The 24,352-nt window shown below is 40.7% G+C and overlaps 1 protein-coding gene across 5 annotated transcripts in view; it reads left to right on the top strand.

The window, feature by feature from the left end:
- Positions 1 to 24,352, top strand: part of MARK3 (MAP/microtubule affinity-regulating kinase 3) — a 116,875-nt gene that overhangs the window by 37,404 nt on the left and 55,119 nt on the right. For all 5 annotated transcript variants that reach the window (XM_011991583.1, XM_011991582.1, XM_011991580.1 and 2 more), the window contains exons 3-5: positions 332 to 385; positions 21,135 to 21,183; positions 24,178 to 24,243. In XM_011991583.1, coding sequence (XP_011846973.1) covers positions 332 to 385; positions 21,135 to 21,183; positions 24,178 to 24,243 — 169 coding nt within the window. The remainder of the gene's footprint in view (positions 1 to 331; positions 386 to 21,134; positions 21,184 to 24,177; positions 24,244 to 24,352) is intronic.

Raw genomic sequence — 24,352 nt, 5'->3', positions numbered from 1 at the left:
AAAAAAAAAAAAGAATTGTAGACGGACAAAGGTCAATTATCTGTAACTTCAAGCCAAATATGGGTGATAATATTCCTGCCTATTAGGGTCTCTTGTATTTAGGGTAGAGAGAAGTTTAGTGAGAAAGCATTGGTATGGAAGCCCTTATTTTCAGTTACACAATTTTATAAAGTTACAATTACAAAGTTAAATTGCTTTTTGTAACCAGCTGAGTTTTAGGTTTTGAGGTTTGCTGCTTGCTTGCTTGCTTCTTAATGCCATATATCTTGGCATTTATCAGTCCATAATTACTACATTCTTAAAATCCATAAATATTTTTTATTCTTTCTAGGTTGCAATAAAAATAATTGACAAAACTCAGTTGAATCCAACAAGTCTACAAAAGGTAAGATTGGTTCAATATCCAGTACTTTTTAAACGATTGTCAGTGCTAATTGCCATCTAATTTGTCCCTTAAATACCTCAACTGTTGTTTTTATTTTACGTTTAATGCCATAAAGCTTCCTATTCCTCAAATGAATGCAAGTTAATCTAGTATTTCATAAAAAATTGTTGGGTTATTTTCGGTTGGAGATTATTTTTAAATGTTCTTAACAGCACAAACTAAAGGCTGTGCTTTTTTTTGTACTTTTTAATTGATATAGTTGTGCAAGGCTATACTTTTTATTGAATACTCTTAATATTGACTACAGTTTTTAAAAAATAATACAGTACAAAAATATTTTCATGTAATTGATATTGTGCAAATTTGTACCTTTCTTATAGCTAATACTGAAAATTTTAAAGTGAACACTTTGGCTTCCTTAAACCCTTGACACACCACATCTGATTAAGGAGTGATGATTAATATAAAAGGGAAGTGTTAAAGTAAAACTGAAAGTAGAAAAGCATGTTCATAAAGCAGTATTGCCATTGGTATCATTTAACATAGATCAGGTCTTTGCCCTAGTGCCTTTTAGAATCACCTGGGCAGATTTTTGGAAGTCCTAACACTTACATAATAATGCCTAAGCAATTAGGTTGGGCCCAGACATAGGTATTTCACTCACTAGTAGGACATCAGCAAATAATTAATGATCTTCATAATAAAATTTTTCTAGTTGTTTTTAACTTTGCAAAGTCTTTTTACATACATCATTTGATTTCTAGATTTGACCTATAGTAGTTGAGGGGTACAGAGACCATGAACTGGGAACAGGAAGTACTGAATTTAAGTCCTGGCTCTGCCACTTAGCCAAATGTCTGACCTTGAACAAGGCACTTAACTTTTCTGGACCTTGGGTTTCTCATCTTTAAAGGGAGATAATTTCATCTTATGATGGATGTGAGTATTAATAAAATAATGCATATAAAAGGGCTTTGTAAACTGCATAGCACTGTACATTGTGCGATATTTTGATAAGTGCAGTGCTCTATATACATTTCTACTGTATTCCTCATGGTTATTTATATCCTGGTAATTTTGAAGCCCTGTCCCTGTTATGTGTGTGGGAGGTGGGTAGGGAGATAGACTTTCTCTGCACTAAAAATGTTATTTCAACAAGTGGTTCTTTGTGATCTGCAACCCATAATGGGCCTTAAGGCTTCTCAAGGTGGACATGAAACATCTAAAAATTCCAGTCCTTTGTCCTGAAGAGTGAATTTTATCTATTTCCTTAAACTTTCATATCTTCAGCTATCTAAGGATTTGGTACTAATAAATACACTAGGGGTTACTACAATTTGATATTCAGAACTAAAATTAACATACAAGGATGTTCACTGAGGGCTCTAATCGAGTATTCGATGATGTTACGTACCTTCCACTATTCATGTGTACCTGGATATAATTGTAATCCTAACAGTTTTCCAGGAAAAATTTTTACTATGGTGTTGTATCGAGTTGGCTGTGGGTTTTCCTTCTTGTTTGCTTGCTTCCTTTATTCATTTTTTATTTTCTTTTTTTGGTCATGATTTTGCATTGCTGCTCTTATTATTTGTCACATCATTATCAGTTTAGTGCATGGTAGTTTGTCTGGTTAGCCCACTAGTGTGATTATGCCTATTTGTATCTGAATTAATTTTGGCTTATAATAATAATTAAAACTTTAAGATTTGTTTTTAGTATCATTCAAGTATGAACCATTCATAGAAGACTTACTCTAAAGCCAGGTGTATCCCAAGTTAAATAACTTGATAAGTATAGTATTTTCAGTTTATAGGGCATTGTTTAAAATTGTGTATATAACTTCATATGCTTATAAAGTAAATTAGAAGCATTTTATATACATTTGTTTCCAGTTCTTTTTCAGGAAGTATCTTACCGCCAGCACCTGCCTCCATTTTTCTCCCCCACCAATTTTGCAACAATGTAGAGTGTACCAGGCAACTTTGTCAGCCCTCTTTGGAATAGTCATCCTTGCAGACTTTTTCCTTCTCAGCACCATTCCTAGTTGTATTACACTTGCTTCAGGAACAGCTCTCTTAGTGATTTAAAGCCGTGGAGCATGCCCTAGCAGCTAACATTCATTGTAAGGAACATTCCGCCATCAGCAGTATGCAATCTGTTTTTACCACCACTACTGAAAAAGGTGGACTGGCTCATTCAGGCAGTGTTTGAACACATGTGTTAAAATATCGGTTTCATTGCAGGCCAGGCGCGGTGGCTCACGCCTGTAATCCCAGCGCTTTGGGAGGCCAAGGCGGGCGGATCACGAGGTCAGGAGATCGAGACCATCCTAGCTAACACGGTGAAACCCTGTCTCTACTAAAAATATAAAAAATTAGCCGGGCGTGATGGCGGGTGCCTGTAGTCCCAGCTGCTCCGGAGGCTGAGGCAAGAGAATGGCATGAACCCAGGAGGCGGAGATTGCAGTGAGCTGAGATCGCGCCACTGCGCTCCAGCCTGGGCGACAGAGCGAGACTAGTCTCCAAAAAACAAAAAAAAAAAAACAAAAAAAAATACCGGTTTCATGATATTCAGGCTTGCACACTGGGTCATGAACATTTACTAAATGCACATATAAGTAAGCGTGAGTTGACTATGTTTGCAAATTGATATTATTTTCACAGATAAGTCTCTTCATTTTTCCTTTGTATTTTTCCAGCCATTGAATTAATAAACGTTAGATTCTGGTGAGAGATTTATTTTTCTCCATTGTTTTTGTACTTTTTTTTAAAGAGATGGGTCTTGCTCTGTTGGCCAGGCTGGCCTTGAACTCCTGGGCTTGAGCAGTCCTTCCACTTCAGCCTCCCAAGTAGCTGGGTCTACAAACGCACACCACAGCATCTGACTATATACCTTTGAATGTCTCACTACTATATCTGGAATACTATTCTATTCTTAAACATCTTTTAGGTCAGTTTTTTGTTTGTTTTTGGTTTTTTGAGATGGAGTCTTGCTCTGTCGCCCGGGCTGGAGTGCAGTAGCGGGATCTGAGTTGGCTGCAGTCTCCGCCTCTTGGGTTCAAGCAATTCTTCTCCCTCAGCTTCTGAGTGGCTAGGACTACAGGCGCCTGCCACTACACCTGGCTAATTTTTGTATTTTTAGTAGAGATAGGGGTTTTGCCATGTTAGCCAGGCTGGTCTGGTCTCAAACTCCTGACCTCAGGTGATCCACCTGCCTCAGCCTCCACTTGCTAGGAGTACGCATGTGAGCCACCATGCCCAGGCCAAGGTGGGTGGATCACTTGAGGTCAGGAGTTGAGACCAGCCTGGTCAACATGGTGAAACCTCGTCTCTAATAAAAATACAAAAATTAGTTGGGCGTGGTGGCACACGCCTATAATCCCAGCTTCTCAGGAGGCTGAGGCAGGAGAATTGCTTGAACCCAGGAGGCAACAGAGCAAGATGTTGTCTCAAAACAACAACAAGAAGAAATTTGTAACATGTAATGAAATAATTGATTTTTTAAATGTATTTATGATAGCTGGTTAGTTAGCCAACCTTGAGCACGTTCAGGGATGGAGACACACTCCTTCCCGTAGCATCTTGTTTCAGTGTTCAGTGGCTTTGTTATTAGAGCCTTTTCCCCTTCAGACTAGCATCTGTCTTCTAGAAACTTCTACAACACTGTTTACTGTTTTGTCATATGGAGTTATAGTCACTCCAAACATAACCAGCCCTTAGAAGTTGCTATTTTGGGTCTTGTTGATTTTCTCTTCTGCAGAGTAAATCCCCTCAGCCTCATTGGGTACTCCCACAGGCGTTTCGCTCAACAGAAGCCTACTTTATTCCATACTTGGAATTGTTTTTTTTTTTTCTCCTGCCTGAATTTGTTTGATTCCTGCTAAAATTCATTTAATTGATTTTCTGCCTTAATTCCAGTCTTTTGGGGGATTTTGGAATAATGGGTCATTTGTATTAGCTGCTATGTAAATTGGATATGGATGTCTCCATCCAATTAAAATATTAAACAAGGCAAGAACAAGACTTTTCAATGGAGAATTCATCGAAGTTGATACTGTTGACCCAGTAGTAAAGCATTTTTTGAGTAAGATTTAACCACCATTCTTAAATCTAGACTTAGTAGGACAGAAAGGGAAATCCCTGTGTTTTTAAATTTTAATGAGATTTACAGAGGAAGAAAAAAAGGAACATTAAACACAAATATATGCAGAATACCCAGTAGGATTTATTAAAGCATTATTGACTATAGATTTCATCAGGGTCTTTGTGGGGAAATCCTGCTGATACCTGCCTCAGCCTCCTTCCCTCCCTTCCTTCCATTGGCCTTATCATGATTCTAAAATAGAGCAACACTACATTCCATGAAAATAGAATAAGTGTTCCTATGAGCTGAGCAGAAGTTGGCTTTAGAGACAGGCAAAGGCTGAAGAAGGCTGAGGCAGGCCAGGCACAATGGCTCACTCCTGTAATCCCAGCACTTTGGGAGCCTGAGGTGAGAGGATCACTTGAGCTCAGGAATTTGAGATCAGCCTAGGCAGCATAGAGAGACCCGTCTCTACCAAATAAAAATTAAATAAATTAACCAGGTGTAGTGGTGTGTATCTGTAGTCCCAATTACTCAGGAGGCTGAGATGGGAGGACCACTTGATCCTAGAAGTTGAAGGCTGCAGTGAGCTATGATGGTGCCCCTGCATTCCAGCCTGGGCAACAGAGCAAGACCCTGCCTGTCTCAAAAAAAAGTTGAAGCAAAGAACAAATCGTGTACTGGTCTTTTCAGAGTTCCTTTTCTTTGTAAGGCAGGGACAGGGAGACAGAACAACAGACCACAATAGACTACCCCACATAGAAAAGTAACTGATTAGTTAACATCAGGTTACTTCACACTACATTTTTTTTGTAAGGATTAAAGTAGTGGGAACTTTATTATTGTGCCAACTGAAGTTGGTTAGGTGGTTTTTTGTTGTTGTTGTTTGGTTTTTTTTTTTGAGACAGAGTCTCGCCCTGTGGTCCAGGCTGGCGTGCAGTGGTGTGATCTCAGCTCACTGCAACCTCCGCTTCCTGGGTTCAAGCGATCCTCCTGCCTCAGCCCCCTGAGTAGCTGGGACTACAGGTGCATGCCACCACGCCTGGCTAATTTTTGTATTTTTAGCAGAGACAGGGTTTCACCATGTTGGCCAAGCTGGTCTCCAACTCCTGGCCTCAGGTGATCTGCCCGCCTTGGCCTCCCAAAGTGCTGGGATTACTGGCCTGAGCCAGCGCGCCCAGCCAGGACAGTTTAAATCTTCAGTCGGGGGCTGGATGCGGTGGCACACGCCGGTAATCGCAGCACTTTGGGAGGCCGAGGCAGGTGAATCACCTGAGGCCAGGAGTTCGAGACCAGCCTGGCCAACATGGTGAAACTGTGTCTCTACTAAAAATACAAAATTTAGCTGAGCATGATGACATAGCCTCAGCTACCCGGGAGACTGAGGCACGAGAATCACTTGAACCTGGGAGGCGGAGGTTGCAGTGAGCCGAGATCACACTACTGGACTCTAGCCTGGGCGACAGCTCGAGACTGTCTCAGAAAATAAGTAATAAACTGTGCTGTTTGGGAAATTAGCTGTTATCTCCTTCTGATTTCTAGGAAGGTCAGATAACTTAATTTAGGTTTGGGAATGTGGAACCTTAGCAGGGATTATTCCATTTTTAATTTTAACCTGGTTTCCTGGGGCCTAATGCAGGAACTTAGTCCCAAACAGTGGCTTCCTATAATTTTTATTTAACAATTCTTCCCTTTTGGTCAGGCTTTCACCTAGGAAAGAGTGTAACCAAAACCTAGGATATCCTTGCTGTTCTCAGTTGCCATCATTTTGGGTTTCCCGTTTCAGCATGCCATTGATGGGGTGTTCTCATTATCATGTGTTTCTTTTGAGTTTTTGTTGTTTTAGCCAGAGAGAAACCATTTGACATCTGATAGGTGGCTACATGGAGACATTTAACACTTTGGGAGGATACAGCATACCAGAGAGCCTACCATTATGACTGTCATGAGGATCACACCAAGCATATAGAGTATGGTCCTTAGCCAGGGTTTTTTTGAACCAAATCAACTACAATTATATAGCCAAACAAGGAGTCTGCCAATTTTAACCAAGTGATCTGCTCTGCCATACCCAAATCGCAACGAGAAGTGTCATGAACTGCACAGATTCCTCCCTATTTAAGAGGCAATCCAGCATTCCATGACCAGGCTAAGTATAAAGCAGGGAGTGCAAGTTACCCGCAGAAGCTACTGACTGTGAAATTTTAGCTACAGCATGATCCTGCCAAAGTGGAAGACGTGGGCATTAGTGAGGAAAAATTAAGAGGGGTAAAAGCCTTGTTGGGAAGTCTCATTGTTCTGACAGTCTTGGGAAAAGCTGTCCATAACCTGCAGTCCACAACTTCTCGTCCTGGTTTGCAGTTTGAATGTCTCTGGTTGTGGCATCTGGCATTCTGGTGAATTCTCTGGGTGGCCTACACATCAGGCATGAGACTCGAAATTTACATCAAGGTGTCAGCTTTGGTTTATAGGGCTTCTGAAATTGAGCAGTTCATTCTTCACTGGCAAGTTGTAGCCGGATATTAAAGAAAACTAGAAGAATTCAGAATCCAGTTCAGTCAGGAATAATCTTATCAGGTCATTTCTGGAAGTCATTTCTGTGAATTAGTATTTTAGCAGCCTTTTTTGCTTCTAATTTCAAATGGGAAGGTATAGGGTTATTCATTGTGCCCCGCAAGCCTGGTCCACTCCGATACCCCTCAAGCACCAGACAGCTACCCAGGAAGAGGGAGGCTGTTTTCTTTTTAAAGCTAGTATTTGCTTTGGAGCCACTGTTAGTGCTTAGAGCTCTCTAGCAGTAGCAGTAGTGGCCTTTTTTGGCGTCCTAGGGAATCTTGGTCATGGGACATATCAGGGAACCTTATAATTTGAAAGCAAGGAGAACCAGTTCATGCTTTTCATGTGGTCTATCATGTAATTGCTTTTACTGCTGCCACCACTGGGTTATTTTGGGCACTGTTGATTTGGTTTTCTTAAGCCAGTAGTTTTCAGCCCTTCTTGTGCATTAGAAACATTTGCGGAGTTTGTATTTCCTTCACAGTACTTTCCTCTCTAGAGGTCCTATCTTGGCGGATCTAGAGATGTGGCATTCCCAGTACACACCCTAGATGAGAATGGCTCCTAGTCTGCCTTCAGTTTCCCCCAAACTTCTTAATTTCTCTCCTCTTCCAAAAGGTAACCTATTTTATTTATTTTTTATTGAGTGAGTGATTGATTGATGGGGTCTTATCCTGTTGCCCAGGCTGAAATGTAGTAGCAAGACCAGAGCTCACTGCAGCCTCGAATTCCTAGGCTCAAGTATCTTTCCACCTCAGGCTCCTGAGATAGCTGGGACTACAGGTGCGCACCACTACACCCAACTAAAGTAACCTGTTTTATTTATTATGAGACGAGCCTCCCTCTGTCGGCCAGGCTGGTGTGCAGTGGTGCCATCTCGGCTCACTGCAACCTTTGCCTCCCGAGTTCAAGTGATTCTTCTGCCTCAGCCTCCCGAGTAGCTGGTGTTACAGGTGCCCGCTGCCACACCCAGCTAATTTTTGTATTTTTAATAGAGACGAGGTTTTACCATGTTGGCTAGGCTGGTCTCGAACTCCTGACCTCAAGTGATCCGCCCACTTGGGCCTTCCAAAGTGCTGAATTACAGGTGTGAGCCACTACGCCCGGCAAAGTAACCTATTTTAAAGATGATCCCTTCCCCAAATATTCTAAGTTTCATAGACAGCTGCCACTGCCACTGCTGAATATTTTCTCGCTCACTGGAACTCTTCCTAGGAATGCCTTAGTGGCCAGTTCCTGGCCTCCTTTCTCTTTTGGGTGAAGCACAAGTTATTTTGGAAATCCTTTTCGTTTAACAACTTTTTTCATCTTTTTCTTTTCTTTTTTTTAACTACCTTTCTCTTTCATTTTCTTATATTGACTTTTTAGGCCATTAACAAAAGTAGTAACCACTGTAAAAATAGTTGTTACAGTCTTGCTTGTTATTTATAATCAAGTGTCTACATTCAGATCAGTGTCATAAATCTGATAAATTAATACAAATGGGATGGCAAATGAAATCCAAGACAGGCAGTTCTTATGTTGATTAATTGATTGATTGGATTGATTGAGACACGGTCTTACTTTGTAGTCCAAGGTGAAGTGCAGTGTTGTGATCATAGCTCACTGCAGCCTGGAACTTCTGGGCTCAAGCAGTCCTCCCTCTTGGCCTCCTAAAGCCCTGGGATTATAGGCATGAGTCACTGCCCCCAGCCTGATTATACATATTTAAAATATTAAGAATAAACCAAGCACGGTGGCTCACACCTGTAATCCCAGCACTTTGAGAGGCCGAGGTGGATGGATCACCTGAGGTCAGGAATTCGAGACCACTCTCATGAACATGGTGAAACTCAGTCTCTACTAAAAATACAAAAAAACTAGCCAGGCGTCATGGCGCATGCCTGTAATCCCAGCTACTTGGGAAGCTAAGGCAGGAGAATCACTTGAACCCGGGAGGTGGAAGTTGCAGTGAGCCAAGATGGCACCACTGCACTCCAGCCTGGGCAACAAGAGAGAAACTCTGTCTCCAAAAAAAAAAAATTGAGAATAAAAATGTATATATGTTTGTTTATTTTTAGATTTCAAAAGAGATAGAAGAAATTAAGAAAAAAAAAACGGCTTTCAGTATTGTTGCTTCTTTATTTAAATTTCTTGCCAGACTTTTGTTTTGGCAAGAAATAATACAGCTTGATATTTAGAATACATTATAAACTGAGAATAGTAGAGTGTATTTTAGAGATTGATTGTTTTTAGAATCGAGGTCTCACTATCTTGCCCAAGCTGGTCTCAGACTCCTGGGTTCAAGCATCCTCCTTCGAGGATTCCAACCTGCCTTCCAGGGAGCTGGGATTATAGGCACACACCACCATACCCAGCTAAAGTATGTTTTTCATTGTGCCAATGATTCATTATGCTATTTTAGAAAACTCACCAAGAAACCAAGTATTTTAAGTGGGTTAAACTTACAGCATAGCCTGGACCCATTTGCAGAAAATATAAACTTGGGTACAAATTAGGCCTTTGTGAGAGAATTTAACAGTAACATCAGCCAGAATCACAATCACACGTCTGGAGTTTATTGTGTGCCAGCTGCTGTTCCGTGCACTCTGTATGTCAAGCATCCTTTCATTGTAGAGGTGACAGGGTCAAGGAGGTCAAGTTACCTAGACTCAGTGAGTGGTACTGCTGGATTGGGATTAGGTAGTGTAGCTCCTGGAGTCAAATTCTACACACACTTTATCGTATATTATTTCATGTACTTTTCACAACAGTCCTGTGAAGTAGCTGTTTTCTTTTTTTTGTTTCTTCTTTTTTTTTTTTTTTTGAGACAAGAGTTTTGCTCTTGTTGCCTAGGCTGGAGTGCATTGGCACCACCTCGGCTCACCACAACCTCCGCCTCCCTGATTCAAGTGATTCCCCTGCTTCAGCCTCCCGAGCAGCTGGAATTACAGGTGCCTGCCACCACACCCAGCTAATTTTTTTGTATTTTTACTAGAGACGCGGTTTCTCCATGTTGGTCAGGCTGGTCTGGAACTCCCGACCTCAGGTGATCCACCCTCCGCGGCTTCCCAAAGTGCTAGGATTACAGGTGTGAGCCACTGTGCCAGGCTGAAGTAGCTGTTTTCAAAATCTATCTTATACATAAGTAGGGTAAAGCTCTCTTAAGATTTTGTGGCTTGTTCGCTCATCCAGTGAATAAGGGACTGAACTAGCCTTAGAACCTAAATTTATAACATCAAATAGCTTTCTTTGCATAAGTTCCCTTGGAGCCAGTCATTCATAGTACTTTCCATATGGGAAGGTAACAAAGGAACATACGGAAATTCACCTTACATGTGGTAGATACCTAGTAAAATCTGATAAGTTAATTTTGTTAGTACCAAATTCATTTTAACACTAAATTAATTTTTCCTGATGTTGCTCTGATTCTAGGAATCTTGACCACCAGAACCTTGAGTTTGGGAGATGGGAAAATTCTTAGTTTGTCTTTGAAATATTTGATCATAAAAACCACATTGTTGGCTGGGCATGGTGGCTCAAGCCTGTAATCCCAGCACTTTGGGTGGCCAAGGCAGGCAGATTACTGAGCTCAGGAGTTCAAGACCAGCCTGGGCAACATGGCAAAACCCTCTCTCTACATACAGAAGTTAGCCAGGTGTGGTGGTGCACACCTCTAGTCCTAGCTACTTGGGGGGCTGAGGCTGGATGATTGCTTGAGCCGGAGAGGGCGAGGCTGCAGTGAACCATGTTCATGCCACTGCACTGCGGCTTGAGTGGCAGAGCAAGACTCCATCTCTTAAAACACACACACACACACACACACACACAGACACACACACACACACATTGTTGCTACTCTTATTTTACATTTTTAGAAAACTGCTTTGTTGTATTACTCAGCTAAAACTAAGCAATTTTTTGAAATTTAGTTTTTAATTTTTATTAAATACTGACTACATACAAAAGACTGTTCCATGTTTAGCATATAAATATATATATGAGATGAGCACCCTTATACTACCTGCTTCAAGAAATAGATCTTCAACCATACCTTTAAATCAGTCCCATTTTGTGCACCTCCTCAACCTGATTCCTCTTCTTCATTGCCCACCTACTGGGTAACCACTAACAAGGATTTTGTGTTATTATTTTCTTGCTTGTCTGTATAATTTTACCACATATGGATCCCTCATCAATGTAGTGTAAAGGGTTTTTTTGGTCTGTTTTTTGTTTCTTTTGTGTTTTTTGTTTGTTTGAGACTGAGTCTCGCACTGTCTCCCAGGCTGGAGTACAGTAGTGTAATCTCGGCTCACTGTAACCTCTGCTTCCCAAGTTCAAGCGATTCTTGTGCCTCAGCCTCCCGAGTAGCAAGGATTACAGGCGTGTGCCACCACGCCCAGCTAATTTTTGTATTTTTAGTAGAGACCGGGTTCTACCATGTTGGCCAGGCTGGTCTTGAACTCCTAACCTCAAGTGGTCCACCCACCTCGGCCTCCCAAAGTGCTGGGATTACAGGCATGAGCCACCGTGCCCCGCCAATGTAGTGTAAAGTTTAAAAAATTGTATAAATGAACTCATGTTGTGTGTATTCTCCTATTGGCTTTTGCTTTCTTTTTCTTTTCTTTTTCTTTTTCTTTTTGAGACAGAGTTTCGCTCTTGTTACCCAGGCTGGAGTGCAGTGGTGGGATCTCAGCTTACTGCATCCTCAGCCTCCTGGATTCAAGTGATTCTCCTGCCTCAGCCTCCCAAGTATCTGGGATTACAGGCGTGCACCACCACACCCGGCTAATCTTTGTGTTTTTAGTAGAGACGGGGTTTCACCATGTTGGCCAGGCTGGTGCCGAACTCCTGACCTCAAGTGATCCGCCCGCCTCAGCCTCCCAGAGTACTGGGATTACAGTTGTGAGCCACCATGCCCAGCCGCTTTGCTTTCTTTTACCTACGTTGTGTTCCATGTTGATGTATTTTGCTGTAATTCACCTTCACTCCTATGTCCATTTTCAAGAATATATAATATCCCATTATGTGAATATGCCACTCTGTATTTATTCTGTGATTCAGAGACATTTGGATTGCCTTTTTTTTTTTTTTTTTCCCCAAGACGGAGTCTCGCTCTGTCACACGGGCTGGAGTGCAGTGGCTGGATCTCAGCTCACTGCAAGCTCCGCCTCCCGGGTTTACACCATTCTCCTGCCTCAGCCTCCTGAGTAGCTGGGACTACAGGCGCCTGCCACCTCGCCTGGCTAGCTTTTTGTATTTTTTAGTAGAGACGGGGTTTCACCGTGTTAGCCAGGATGGTCTCGATCTCCTAACCTTGTGATCCGCCCGTCTCAGCCTCCCAAAGTGCTGGGATTACAGGCTTGAGCCACCGTGCCGGGCCCAGATTGCTTTTTGTAATGTAAACATGACTGCTGTGAATTGTCCTCTGTGTATCCTTGGCACACTTGTGAAGAGTTTCTTAAATATATATACTTAGAATTCTGGTATCACAGAGTCTGTCCACACATCCTCCTTGTTCATTAGAGAAGGCCAAATTATTTTCAGAGCAGGTGTGATAATTTATATTTCCATCAGAAGCATGTAAGAGAACACAAGTAATGTAGCATCCTCATCAAAATTTGATTTTCTCTGATTTTTTGAAATTTGTGCCATCACAGGAGAATCGCTTGAACCTGGGAGGTGGAGGTTGCAGTGAGCCGAGATTGCGCCACTGCACTCCAGCCTGGCGACAGAGCAAGACTCCGTCTCAAAAAAAAAAAAAACCAAAAAAATTGTGCCATCAGTTTGGTAAATATAAAAGTGGTATTTGGCCAGGCATGGTGGCTTGCTCCTGAAATCCCAGCACTTTGGGAGCCTTAGATGGGAAGATCTTTCGAAGCCAGGAGTTCGAGACCAGCCTGGGCAACAGAGCAAGACTCTGTATCTACAAAAAGATTTTTTTTTTTTTTTTTTTTAAATTATCTGGGCATGGTGGCACGTAGCTGTGGTCTCAGATGTTTGGGAGGCTGAGGATTGATTAAGCCCAGGAGTTTACAGCTGCAGTGAGCTGTGATCGCACCACCACACTCCAGCCAGGGCAACAGAGCAAGATCCTGTCTTTAAAAAAAAAAAAAAAGAAAAATCTCATTGTGGTTTTAATGTAACATTTTCCTGATTGCTGATGAGGTCATGCATCTTTTTATATTTACGCTTTTTTGGTTCTTCTGTGAAGTACCTATTCATCTTTTGTTTAATTTCTCGTGGATTTTTTTCTTAGTTATTTTAGGATATCATTATATATCATGGATTCTATTGTATAAGTGGCACATACCTTCTACTTGATGGTATTTCTTCACTCTCTTGATATTGTCTCTCAGTGAATAGCAGAGGCTCCTAATTTTAAAGCAGTTGAATTTACCAGTCCTTTTTTTTTTTTTTTTTTTGTATGCTTTGTACTCTTTGTGTCTTTTTGTTGTTGTTGTTTTTGAGACGGAGTCTCGCTCTGTCACCCAGGCTGGAGTGCGGTGGCACGATCTCGGCTCACTGCAAGCTCCGCCTCCCGGGTTCATGCTATTCTCCTGCCTCAGCCTCTCAAGTAGCTGGAACTACAGGCGCCCGCCACTGCGCCCGGCTAATTTTTTTTTTATTTTTAGTAGAGGCAGAGTTTCACCATGTTAGCCAGGATGGTCTCAATCTCCTGACCTTGTTATCTGCCTGCCTCAGCCTCCCAAAGTGCTGGGATTACAGGCATGAGCCCCCATGCCCGGCTCTTTTTGTGTCTTCCTTAAGAAATTCTTCTCTAGCTGGGGTCATAAAAATATTTTTCTCTGTTGTTTTCAAGTGTTTAAAGTAATCTTTAAGCCACCAGCAGTCATGTGTTACGAGGTAGGGATCCGGTTTCATGGTTTTTCGTATGTATAATCACTTGCTGCCTCACCTCTCCTTTCTTTACTGATCTGCATCATGGACAGAGTCTCCAGGTCTAATCACACACTTTGTTCTTCAGAAGTGGTTGTTCTAGTTCACTTACCAATTGCCATTTGAAAGACAATTATTTTTATTTTATTTTCATATTTTAAAATTTTATTTTTAATGATAGGACACCAAATGATTACCAGAACCCCAAAATACATAGGTGAAAATCTGAGCTAAATTAATAGAAACACAGGCATGACAGAGACGACTTCATCACTTAACTCTCTTAGGCCATTCATTAATTACACAATAAGTAGGGAAAAAAAGGTACATATCTTAATATACAGCACCTCCATGGCCAGGCACCGTGGCTCACTTGAGGCCTGTAATCCCAGCACTTTGGGAGGCCAAGGCGGGCAGATCACGAGGTCAGGAGATCAAGACCATCCTGGCGAACACGGTGAAACCTCGTCTCTACTAAAAATACAAAAAAATTAGCCAGGCGTGGTGGCAGGCGCCTGTAGTCCCAGCTACTCGGGAGGCTGAGGCAGGAGAATGGCGTGAATCCCGGGGGGTCGGAGCTTGCAGTGAGCGGACATTGCGCCACTGCATTCTAGCCTGGGCGACAGAGTGAGACTCCGTCTCAAAAAAAAAAAATACAGCACCTCCATTAGCCCATATTATAGCTGTTTTAATCCCTTTTTCAGGATACGTAACAGCTATGTGCTAGGATATTATTGTAACTATTCCAGTGTGTGATGACTATGAGGTAAATTATTTTCTCAGCGTTGGGCAATACATAACATTTGAATAAACCAGACTAACATCTTTCTAGGCTATGGTTCTAATGTAGAGCAATAAAAATAGAAGCAAACAAAACATACAAACACGTGGAACCTATAAAATTCTTGGATCAAAGAAAATTACAAACAAAAATTGCAGTGTATCTAGAAATTACTGATAATAAGCTGTGTGTCAGAACCTATGTTACACTGCTTTTTGGTGCTCTAGGAAATTTGTACCCGTAAACACATTATTAAACAGGAATGACAAGGAATGCATTAAACATTAAACTAATAGTTTAGAAAAGGGAACAAAATAAATCTCAGGAATAAATAATAACGTAAGGAGCTAGTAAAGCTAAAGGCAGAAAATAATGAATTTGAAAACAGTAGAAATGGTAAATCCAAAACTTTGGTGGGTTTTATTTTTCCCCCAGGAAGTGAGAAGAGAGGCAATGAAATAGATAAGCTACTAGGTGTTGCCAGGGGGAAGGGAGAGAAAACACAGACAAATGAGGGGGAAATACCAGATACTGAAGAATTTCACTTATTATAAAGGAACCTTTTCTACAACTCTGAAAAATGTTAGAATATCCAAAGAAATTGGTAATTTTCTAGGAAAACAAGACTTATCAAAATTAATTCTAGAAAAGAATCGATATACATCAGCAACAACAGAAGTTGAAAAAGTGGTTAAAATATTGTCAAACCTGGAATTCATGATTGAATTCTTTGAGATCTACTGTGAGTACATACTCTGCCTCTGTGTCAGCTGTTCCAGAACTTGAGAAGAGGAACTTTCAAATTATTTTCCCAAATTCAGAAACATTGCTATTGAAATATATTGGAAACAGGAAAGAAAACTATAGTTCAGTTTCACTTACAATATCCATTCTAAAATTGGGAATTAAAAATATTAGCATATAGGACTAAATATTGATACATTTATCTTTGTTTCCCTGAAGATTCACTAAATGATGGTGAAGGAATTAAAAAGGAGGGGAAAAGAGTCCAGGAATTGAGTACTGGGGCATTCTCAGGAAGAGCCCCAAGAGAGGGAGGAGATAGCCAGTGGTCACAGTGGAAGTCGTCTTTGATACTTAGAGCATTTGGGGAAGGGGTCGTCTTTAAAATAGGTTACCTACCTAGCACTTGGGAGACCAGACCAGCCTGCGGCAACCAGTGACATCAGTTCCTTTGAGTCCTTCCAGAGATACTCTGTATATTAAGAAGCAAATTTTTTTTTTTTTGCTTTTTTACACAAATGCATTTTCTTGAAAATTCCTTCTCATGAACTTTGCCAGCCTCTCTGTCTTGGTTTGTGTGAGAGGGCCTTTCATGCACCATTTAGGTGCTGTAGTAGTTGAGGCAAAGAGACAGTTTCTGTACAGTGATGAGGGAGTGACTTAGGTGGCCTGGTCTCCCGTCGCATACCTGTGTATCTGGAGAAGGGAGCCTAAACACCTTCATTGTGATGGTTTAGATCAGTTTTATGTCTTGTAACCCCCAAGTTTTCTTTCACTTATTCATTTTACTTTCGTATTGGTTGGTAAAATTATCTTTTTTTTTTTTTTTTTTTTTTTTTCTTTTTTTCTTTAGCAAATATTTATAGACTTGCATGGTGAAGTTTTTAACTAGAGACTAAAATTCTCTCTCTCTCTCTCTCTCTCTCTCTCTCTCTCTTTTTCTACTTGTCAAATGGTAATACTTGACAACCCCCAGGTCTTGGCTATTGGGACATGTTTCTTTACTGCTCTGATACTATATATAGATTTAGTGTCCTTGATATCCCCGTTGCCAGGATTTCAAATCTTTGTCTTCAGAGGTGTTTATTCTCCTCTTGTGTACCAGTTCCATAGAGGATGTATAGATATGAAAATGTGTGGAGGATATAGATTGATCAGTAAGGAGAGAATTCTTTCAATTTATATGTTTCTATGTAATTTGATTTTTTTCCCCAACTAACATCTATTTAAGATTGAAAAGGGAATGTGGAGAAATAAGTTGTATTAAGATAGTAGAAATAGACCGGGCGGTGGCTCACGCCTGTAATCCTAGCACTTTGGGAGGCCGAGGAGGGCAGATCATGAGGTCAGGAGATCGAGACCAGTCTGGCTAACACGGTGAAACCCCATCTCTACTAAAAATACAAAAATTAGCCGGGCGTGGTGGCGGGCGCCTTTAGTCCCAGCTACTCAGGAGGCTGAGGCAGGAGAATGGCATGAACCTGGGAGGCGGAGCTTGCAGTGAGCCGAGATGGCGCCACTGCACTCCAGCCTGGGCGACAGAGCGAGGCTCCGTCTCAAAAAAAAAAAATAGTAGAAATAAGGTGAGTTTCTCTTATTTAAATGGCCTTTTACATTACAAAACTTTAAAAATTTTCTCGTATAGTCCTTAGAGGGACTTTCCTTAAAGTTCACATTTGCCTTTCAGTAAATTGTTCCTATCCAAATTTAACTATCTTTGGTCGTCAGATTCAGAGATTATGAAGTCTCTGGCATTTTTATCTCACTTGTATGCAGATTGTCAACTTCGTAAACAGCTCTGTGCCCGTACCCACCTGTTGCTCTGGACTTTTCTATATCAGCAGCTTATAATTTGTTGATTTTTTTTAGTTAAATTTCTAAGGTAGCAGTGTGGAATCCTGAGATGAGCGTAGGCTTTGGAGTCAGGCAACCCAAAGTGAGAATCCTGGCTTCAGCATATATTAGCTGAGAATTTGGACAAGTTTCCTAACCTGTCTCAGGCGTCTTTCTCTGTATATTGGAGATGATCATAGTCAGCTGATAGAGTTGTGAAAATTAAGCTTAGATAAGACTGTAGATGTGAGGCATCTGGCTCTGTGCTTCAGACACAGCAGGCACTAGATAACTGTTAGCTTCCAGCTTCCTCCCTGTCCTCCTTGTTTAACTTAGCATAAAGCTTATTTACACATTTGCTGCCTGCCAGTGTCTACCTAATACATAATTCCAGTAGAGAGGTGAATACGTAAAGTTATTTGGGCTAATAACCCGCCACCACCTCTCTTGGGGTTCTTTGGCTGCTCTTTTGCCTACGGAATTAAATTTGTACTAGTCATCTCTCTATCTGGTCCCATTTACCTGTCCTTTTTGTTTTCACGCTGCATCCCTGGTATGACCTCTGCTGTAATTCAGGGGTTCTCACATTTTAACATAGTATCTGCAGAATATTAGTTATCCACTGCTGCCTAACAAATTCCTCCAGAACTTAGCAACTTAAAGCCAAATCTTTTGAATTCCTATAATAGTCTATCTTTTTCCTGCTTTTTGGCTCTAATTCACTTTGTTTCATTTCTACTGTACTATTAGTAGGGACCTAAAAATCATTGCCTTCATTTGACCTGCTCCCCTGTCATCAGAACTGTGACAGCTCTGTAACAAGCATTGTGCTGCTGAAGATTTAAAAGCTGTGTGGTCATTAGAATGCTGAGGCTGGCTCAAACCACAATTGTTGGTTGGTAGTGCTTTCATGCAGGCATTTATCAAACAAATGCATTTCAGTTGTGTGCCAGGCTTAGTTTCAGGTATACCAGTAGTGAAAGGAGACAGGCATGCTCCCTGTGGGTGACACAGGGATAATAAACAGGTGCACAGAAATGTGTCTTCATAACTTGAAAGACATCCCAGGAAAGAAGTGGACAGATGGCTATTATGCAAAAACAAGGAGACCTACTTAGGTACGTTTTCAGAGAATCTGCCTGGGACTTAAAGGATGAAAAGAGAGAAGACATTTAAAGGAATTTAGTGTCTTCTGTGGCCAGGGGCGGTGGCTCACACCTGTAATCCCAGCACTTTGGAGGCCAAGGTGGACAGATCACCTGAGGTCAGGAGTTCGAGACCAGCCTGGCCAACATGATGAAACCCTATCTCTGCTAAAAATACAAAAATTAGCCAGATGTAGTGGGACCTATAATCCCAGCTACTCAGGAGGCTGAGACGGAAGAATCCCTTGAACCTGGGAGGCGGAGGTTGCAGCGAGCCGATATTGCACCACTGCATTCCAGCAAAGGCATCAGAGTAAGACTCCATCTCAAAAATAAACAAACAGACAAACTTAGTATGTTCTAGTAACTAAAAGGAGTTGGCGTGACTAGAACATACCTTTGAAGGGGTATGCAGAAGCTGCAGGATGCAGGGATGCCATGGCCATGCTCAGAATTTCATTCTCAGTGCAGTATCCTGAGCTATATTAATATGGCATCCAAAGTGGAGATCATTGTCTTTTTTTTTTTTTTTTTTTTTTGATATGGAATCTTGCTCTGTCACCCAGGCTGGAGTGCAGTGGCGGGATCTCAGCTCACTGCAACCTCTAGGAGGTGTTCTAAGTTAGCAGTTGGGAAGTAATTGGGAGATTGGAATTCTAGCTACCAATTCAACTATAATGGGTTGGAAAACAAGATTTCTGTGTTAGTTTAACAGAGGAGAGCTAAAAAAGAACTCAGGCCTGAATGGTTGTCAGGAATTTGGGTGACTGTCTTCTCATCTTAGAACATAAAATGTAGGAATTACCACAGTAGCAAAGGGAGATATTTATGTTGGAGATAAAAATGCTAGTCCCTTCAAAAATGAGACAGTATTTTAGATAGGAAAGGTTATTTATCTGATTACCTGTTTTTAAATTCTGAGCTTAAGGTTATATGTCAAATCCTGTCCGTGGGCTGGGCACGGTGGCCCACACCTGTGATCCTAGCACTTTGGAAGGCTGAGGGGGAGGATTGATTGAGCCCAGGAGGTCAAGGCTACAGTGAACTGTGGTCACACCACTACACTCCAACCTGGGCAACAGGGCGAGAGACCCTGTCTCAAAAAATAAAAATAAATTTTAAAAAAATCTGGTCCATGTCCATCCCGTCTTAGCTGCTAATTCAATTTTAGATTAGACACAGTGGACAAGGAGAAGTACGGTGAGAGTCCTGTGATTTCTCACTAGCTTCCTTTCCACATAGGCCACTGCTCCTCCTCTTCCAAGGATTTTCCCAGCTCTTGCCTCCTGAAGATTGTAGTATCCTGGGTGTTAGGAGACCGGATTCCAGACACACTCCCCACAGAAGGATAGCAGGACCTTAGAAGATCTTCTTTCTTTTCCTGATTTCCTCTTGTTTGCAAGAGGGTTGAATAGGATGGTCTCTAAAATCCTGTTGTTTTTTGGGGTTGTATTAACCCAGGCCATAATGATAAGAACCTGCTCTGAATTCACAACATGTATTTATACAACAGCAATTTAGTATTTCTCCTTATTCTGTGGAATGACTAGGAAGCTCTGCTGGTCTTGGTTGGACGGTTTTTTGTTTGTTTGTTTTTTTGAGACAGGGTCTCGCTTTGTCGCCCAGGCTGGAATGCAGTGGTGCCATCAGCTCACTTCAACCTCCACTTCCCAGGCTCAAATGATTCTCTTGCCTCAGCCTCCCGAGTAGCTGGGTCTACAGACACATGCTACTGCGCCCAGCTCATTTCTATATTTTTAGTAGAGACGGGGTTTCACCATGTTGCCCCAGCTGGTCTCAAACGCCTGAGCTCAAGTGATCCACCCACATTGGTCTTCCAAAGTGCTGGGATTACAGGCGTGAGCCACCACGCTCAGCTGGTTTTTCTTAAGGTCTTACCTGGGTTCACCTGTGTGGCTGAATTCAGCTGGTGGGTTGGCAGGGGCTGGATGCAGTTACAACAGAGGGTCTGTCTCTTTAAATAACTACCCTTCATCCCCAAAGAGGCCAGACCAGCTCCTTCACAGTGCTCCGAGAGAGCAAGCCATGATGCCCAAGCATTTTATCCAGCCTCTGCTTGTTTCAGTTTGCTAAGGTCCCACTGGCCAAAGCAGGTTACATGGCCAGGTCTAATGTCAGTATGAAAGGGGCACTCCACAAAACGTGAACCTGTAAGGCATGACTCATGAGGGTCACTAATGTAATAGTCTCCACAACCTCCATGCTAAATTACCTATATTCTCCAGTGAGGATTTCCCAAGGTGGTTTTGTTCATAGTCTTCTAATAGAATTATTTGGAATTAATCAGTTTAATATGCTCATGATGTATTTCACTGGAACCATACAGGTTTTGATTCACAGAGTTGGGAGCCCTGGGTAGATACTGAATCAGACTAAGTTTAATCACAGAAATTATTCCTACCTAAGTCTGATCTTATGTTTTCAAGATAGCATTGTAAAATTCAGAGTGTGTTACCATCCCCCTTTGAGACCTCTGCTATTTTTAATAATTGGAAACATTTGGGAATACTATTTGGTAATAGTTTATTAAAACTATTTCAGAGATATTCTGGACTTTCATATTAGTCTTAGATATGGAATAATAAACATTAGCAATGAATCTGTTAGCTAAGAGAAAAATTTAAATTTATATTACAACAGTGGAATATAATGTTTAATAACTTGTGTTGGGGGGATTATGTGTTTTGTTTGTTTTTTTTTTTAGCTCTTCAGAGAAGTAAGAATAATGAAGATTTTAAATCATCCCAATATAGGTACTTTCTGCTTTTATAAATACTTTTGGGTCTAAATACATTCTTGAAATTATGTCATAAAGCTAAACACGTATTCTAGAAATGGTAGAGTACACTTCTAGTAAAATATATATACAAGTTGTTGATCATTTGTTTTAGCTTTTTGAAATTACTGAAGACAGGTTAAAAGCTTAGGTATTAAACGTTAAATTTAAAGCTTTAATGTAGTAGAAACGTCTGTAATCTGATTGTAATTTTCTAATTTTTAAGTTTATTGAAAATATAATTGTATTACATGAGTAGATAGAAGGGAATTATAGGAAGTCAGAATTAATATTTTCAAAGGGTCTGGGCACAGTGGCTCATGTCTGTAATCCCAGCACTTTGGGAAGCCAAGGCAGGAGGATTGCTCGGGGTCAGGAGCTCAAGACCAGCCTAAGCAACAGAGCGAGACCCAGTCTCTACAGAAGAAAAAAAAAAGTAATAATAATAATAAACTTTAAAATTTGTAAAAAGAATATTTCAAAGGTCCAATACTTTTGCTGTTTGTCCTAAGAAAATACTTATATATGGAATCATATTTAAAAGATGGAATACTTGCTATCTAATGGAATTCTGATAGGAATTATTTTATAAATCAAAGATTTGTTTTCTGTGTCCTCTTTGTGCACAACTCTGTGCCAGGTGCTGGTAGGTGTGTTTAAAGATGAGGAAGGGACATGGTCCTACCCTTACAGTAATTGTAGGAACAAGAAGAGAATAAGCAAATGACTTACTACTGACCCTGTTCTGTATACACCCCAATGAAAACTCTTGATCCCATATACATTGTAATAGGGTTTTAAAAAAATTACATAACTGCTTTTTTGTATAGTGATAGCTCATACAATCTAAAAATAATATTTCAAGAATGAAATCACTCTTGAGACAGCCCATAATCAGTTTACTGTCAACATCAGTTTTAGGAAACGAAAGGGTTGACGTTTAGTATCAAGGATAGCCTATCAAGAATGCATCAGGCACAGGAATAGAAGAGTAACACACAACCACCACAGGAAGAAAGAAGCTTTTACAGAGAACTGCTTTTTTAACAAAAGGCGTATGCCCTAGTTCATCAGATCTAAGCCACCATTACTTTAAAGGTGCCCTTGTTTCCTTGTTTCATATACTACTAAGAGAAATGCTAGCAAGCCTTCGTCCTGGTATCAGGGATATTAATTAAAATGTGAAAAAAAACTTAGAATCAATAAGTATGATTGAAGAAAAAAACCACTGAACAACTTCATAGTTGGATTTAAAGAAAAAAATCACAAGGAATATAATAGTGGGAAGAAAATCTTGTTTCCTTGATTTTCATTTCAATCCTTTGGGGCTGGCTAGCCAACTCTAGATTCAAATTCCTACACGCATCCTCCCACCCCCAACAAAAAAACTTTATCACTGTTGCCTAGAACTAGCTAACATAAACGTATTTATTTTGTCTTTTAATTACTTAAATTGTGACGTGATTAGAGTTTTGTACTTAAAACTTAACATATCTTTGATAATAAATTGAAATTTTAAAAAATTCCTATTGCATTAAAATAGTTTTCCCAGAAGACTCAAATTTTCATTGGAAGATTAGAAGGGTTTTATTTTTATGCAGTTTACCAACACATGTACCTTAACTTTCTGAAGTGGCTTTTCTTCACAATCTGAAACATATCAGAGTCTGGGGAATGGTATGATAGCTTTATTCATCAGTTCATCAAACATTTACCGACTGCTATGTTAGGCACTTTGTTTAGCCTGATACTCTATTAAAGCCTCAGAAAATTGCCTGAAATATAAAACACTAGCATACCCTCCCCCATTTTTGGGTACACTTAATTTTAAAGTAAATATTAACAAAATAAAGTAGATATGCACAATGGTGATTTGATAACTTCAGAGATTTACTCCAGTATCATTTTTTAAATGTGTGTGTGTATTTTTTTTTCTTTTTTTTTGAGACAGGGTCTAGCTCTGTTGTCCAGGCTGGAGTACAGTGGCATGATCTCAGGTCACTGCAGCCTCCACCACCCTGGCTCAGGCCATTCTCCCACCTCAGTCTCTGGAGTAACTGGGACTACAGGCGCATGCCACCACACCCAGCTAATTTTTGGCATTTTTTTGTAGAGAGGGGATTTTGCCGTGTTGCCCAGGCTGGTGTCCAACTCCTCAGCAGAAGCGGTCCACCTGCGTCAGCCTCCCAAAGTGCTGGGATTACAGGCATGAGCCACCGTACCCAGCCAAAAATGTATATATTTCTAATTGATGTGTTAAGGTTTTATGAATTAGCAATAATAGAAATATTTCCATCTGTAACAAAATACTGCTGTAGGAAAATCACCCTGACCTACTGAAAATTATTCTTATCAAAAAGTGTTTTTCCCCCCCTCAATTAATTGCAGTATAATCCCTTACTTCTTTCCATCTTTGGCATCAGAAAAGTAACAAAGGAACCTTGTTCTTTGAAAGTTGTCATAAGTTTCCCAAGCAATAAAGTTCTCAAATAGAATTACATCCTTAAAGCCATAATCATAAGCAACTAGATTTTAATATCATAAGCACTTGTTGGAGCACTTATCATAATCATAAGCACTTGTTGGAGCAGAGTAGAACTGAGCAGTTGCTACAGGCTGGCCGCTTTTCCTGGGGTGCTGGGAGGGCAGCTAGCCAGCACAGACGTGCCGAAGGACAGTGAGGACGACAGAGGAAGTGAGCTTAGGTGCACCTTGCTGGACTGCTGAGCACATATGGAAGTCACACAACACTCAGAAATAATCTTTGTTTTTATGAAATTCCATGCTTTCATAGTCTCTTTGCTGTTGTTGTGATATTTGATAAAATTCCCTAAAAGCATTTTTTAGAAGGCCAGCTATTAAAATCTTTAACAGGGAAAAGGTTGCTTTTCATAGTTACAGTTTATATGTGCATGGTTTGTGCATACAGACGTTTGTCTCTTTTTCTTCTGTATCCTCTCCTCTCCCCCAGTGAAGTTATTCGAAGTCATTGAAACTGAAAAAACACTCTACCTAATCATGGAATATGCAAGTGGAGGTAAGAACATTTATATATGTATCGGGTTTTTTTCTTTCTCCCTTTTAAAAAAATACACAACCATACTGCCCATATGGGTCATCATTAAGGTCTCATTTAATGTCCACAG

This window comes from Mandrillus leucophaeus, unplaced genomic scaffold, assembly GCF_000951045.1.
Source record: "Mandrillus leucophaeus isolate KB7577 unplaced genomic scaffold, Mleu.le_1.0 Scaffold4, whole genome shotgun sequence".
Taxonomy (NCBI): Eukaryota; Metazoa; Chordata; class Mammalia; order Primates; family Cercopithecidae; genus Mandrillus; species Mandrillus leucophaeus.
The sequence above is the reverse complement of the archived record's forward strand: the minus strand, read 5'-3'. Positions and strand labels throughout refer to the sequence as shown.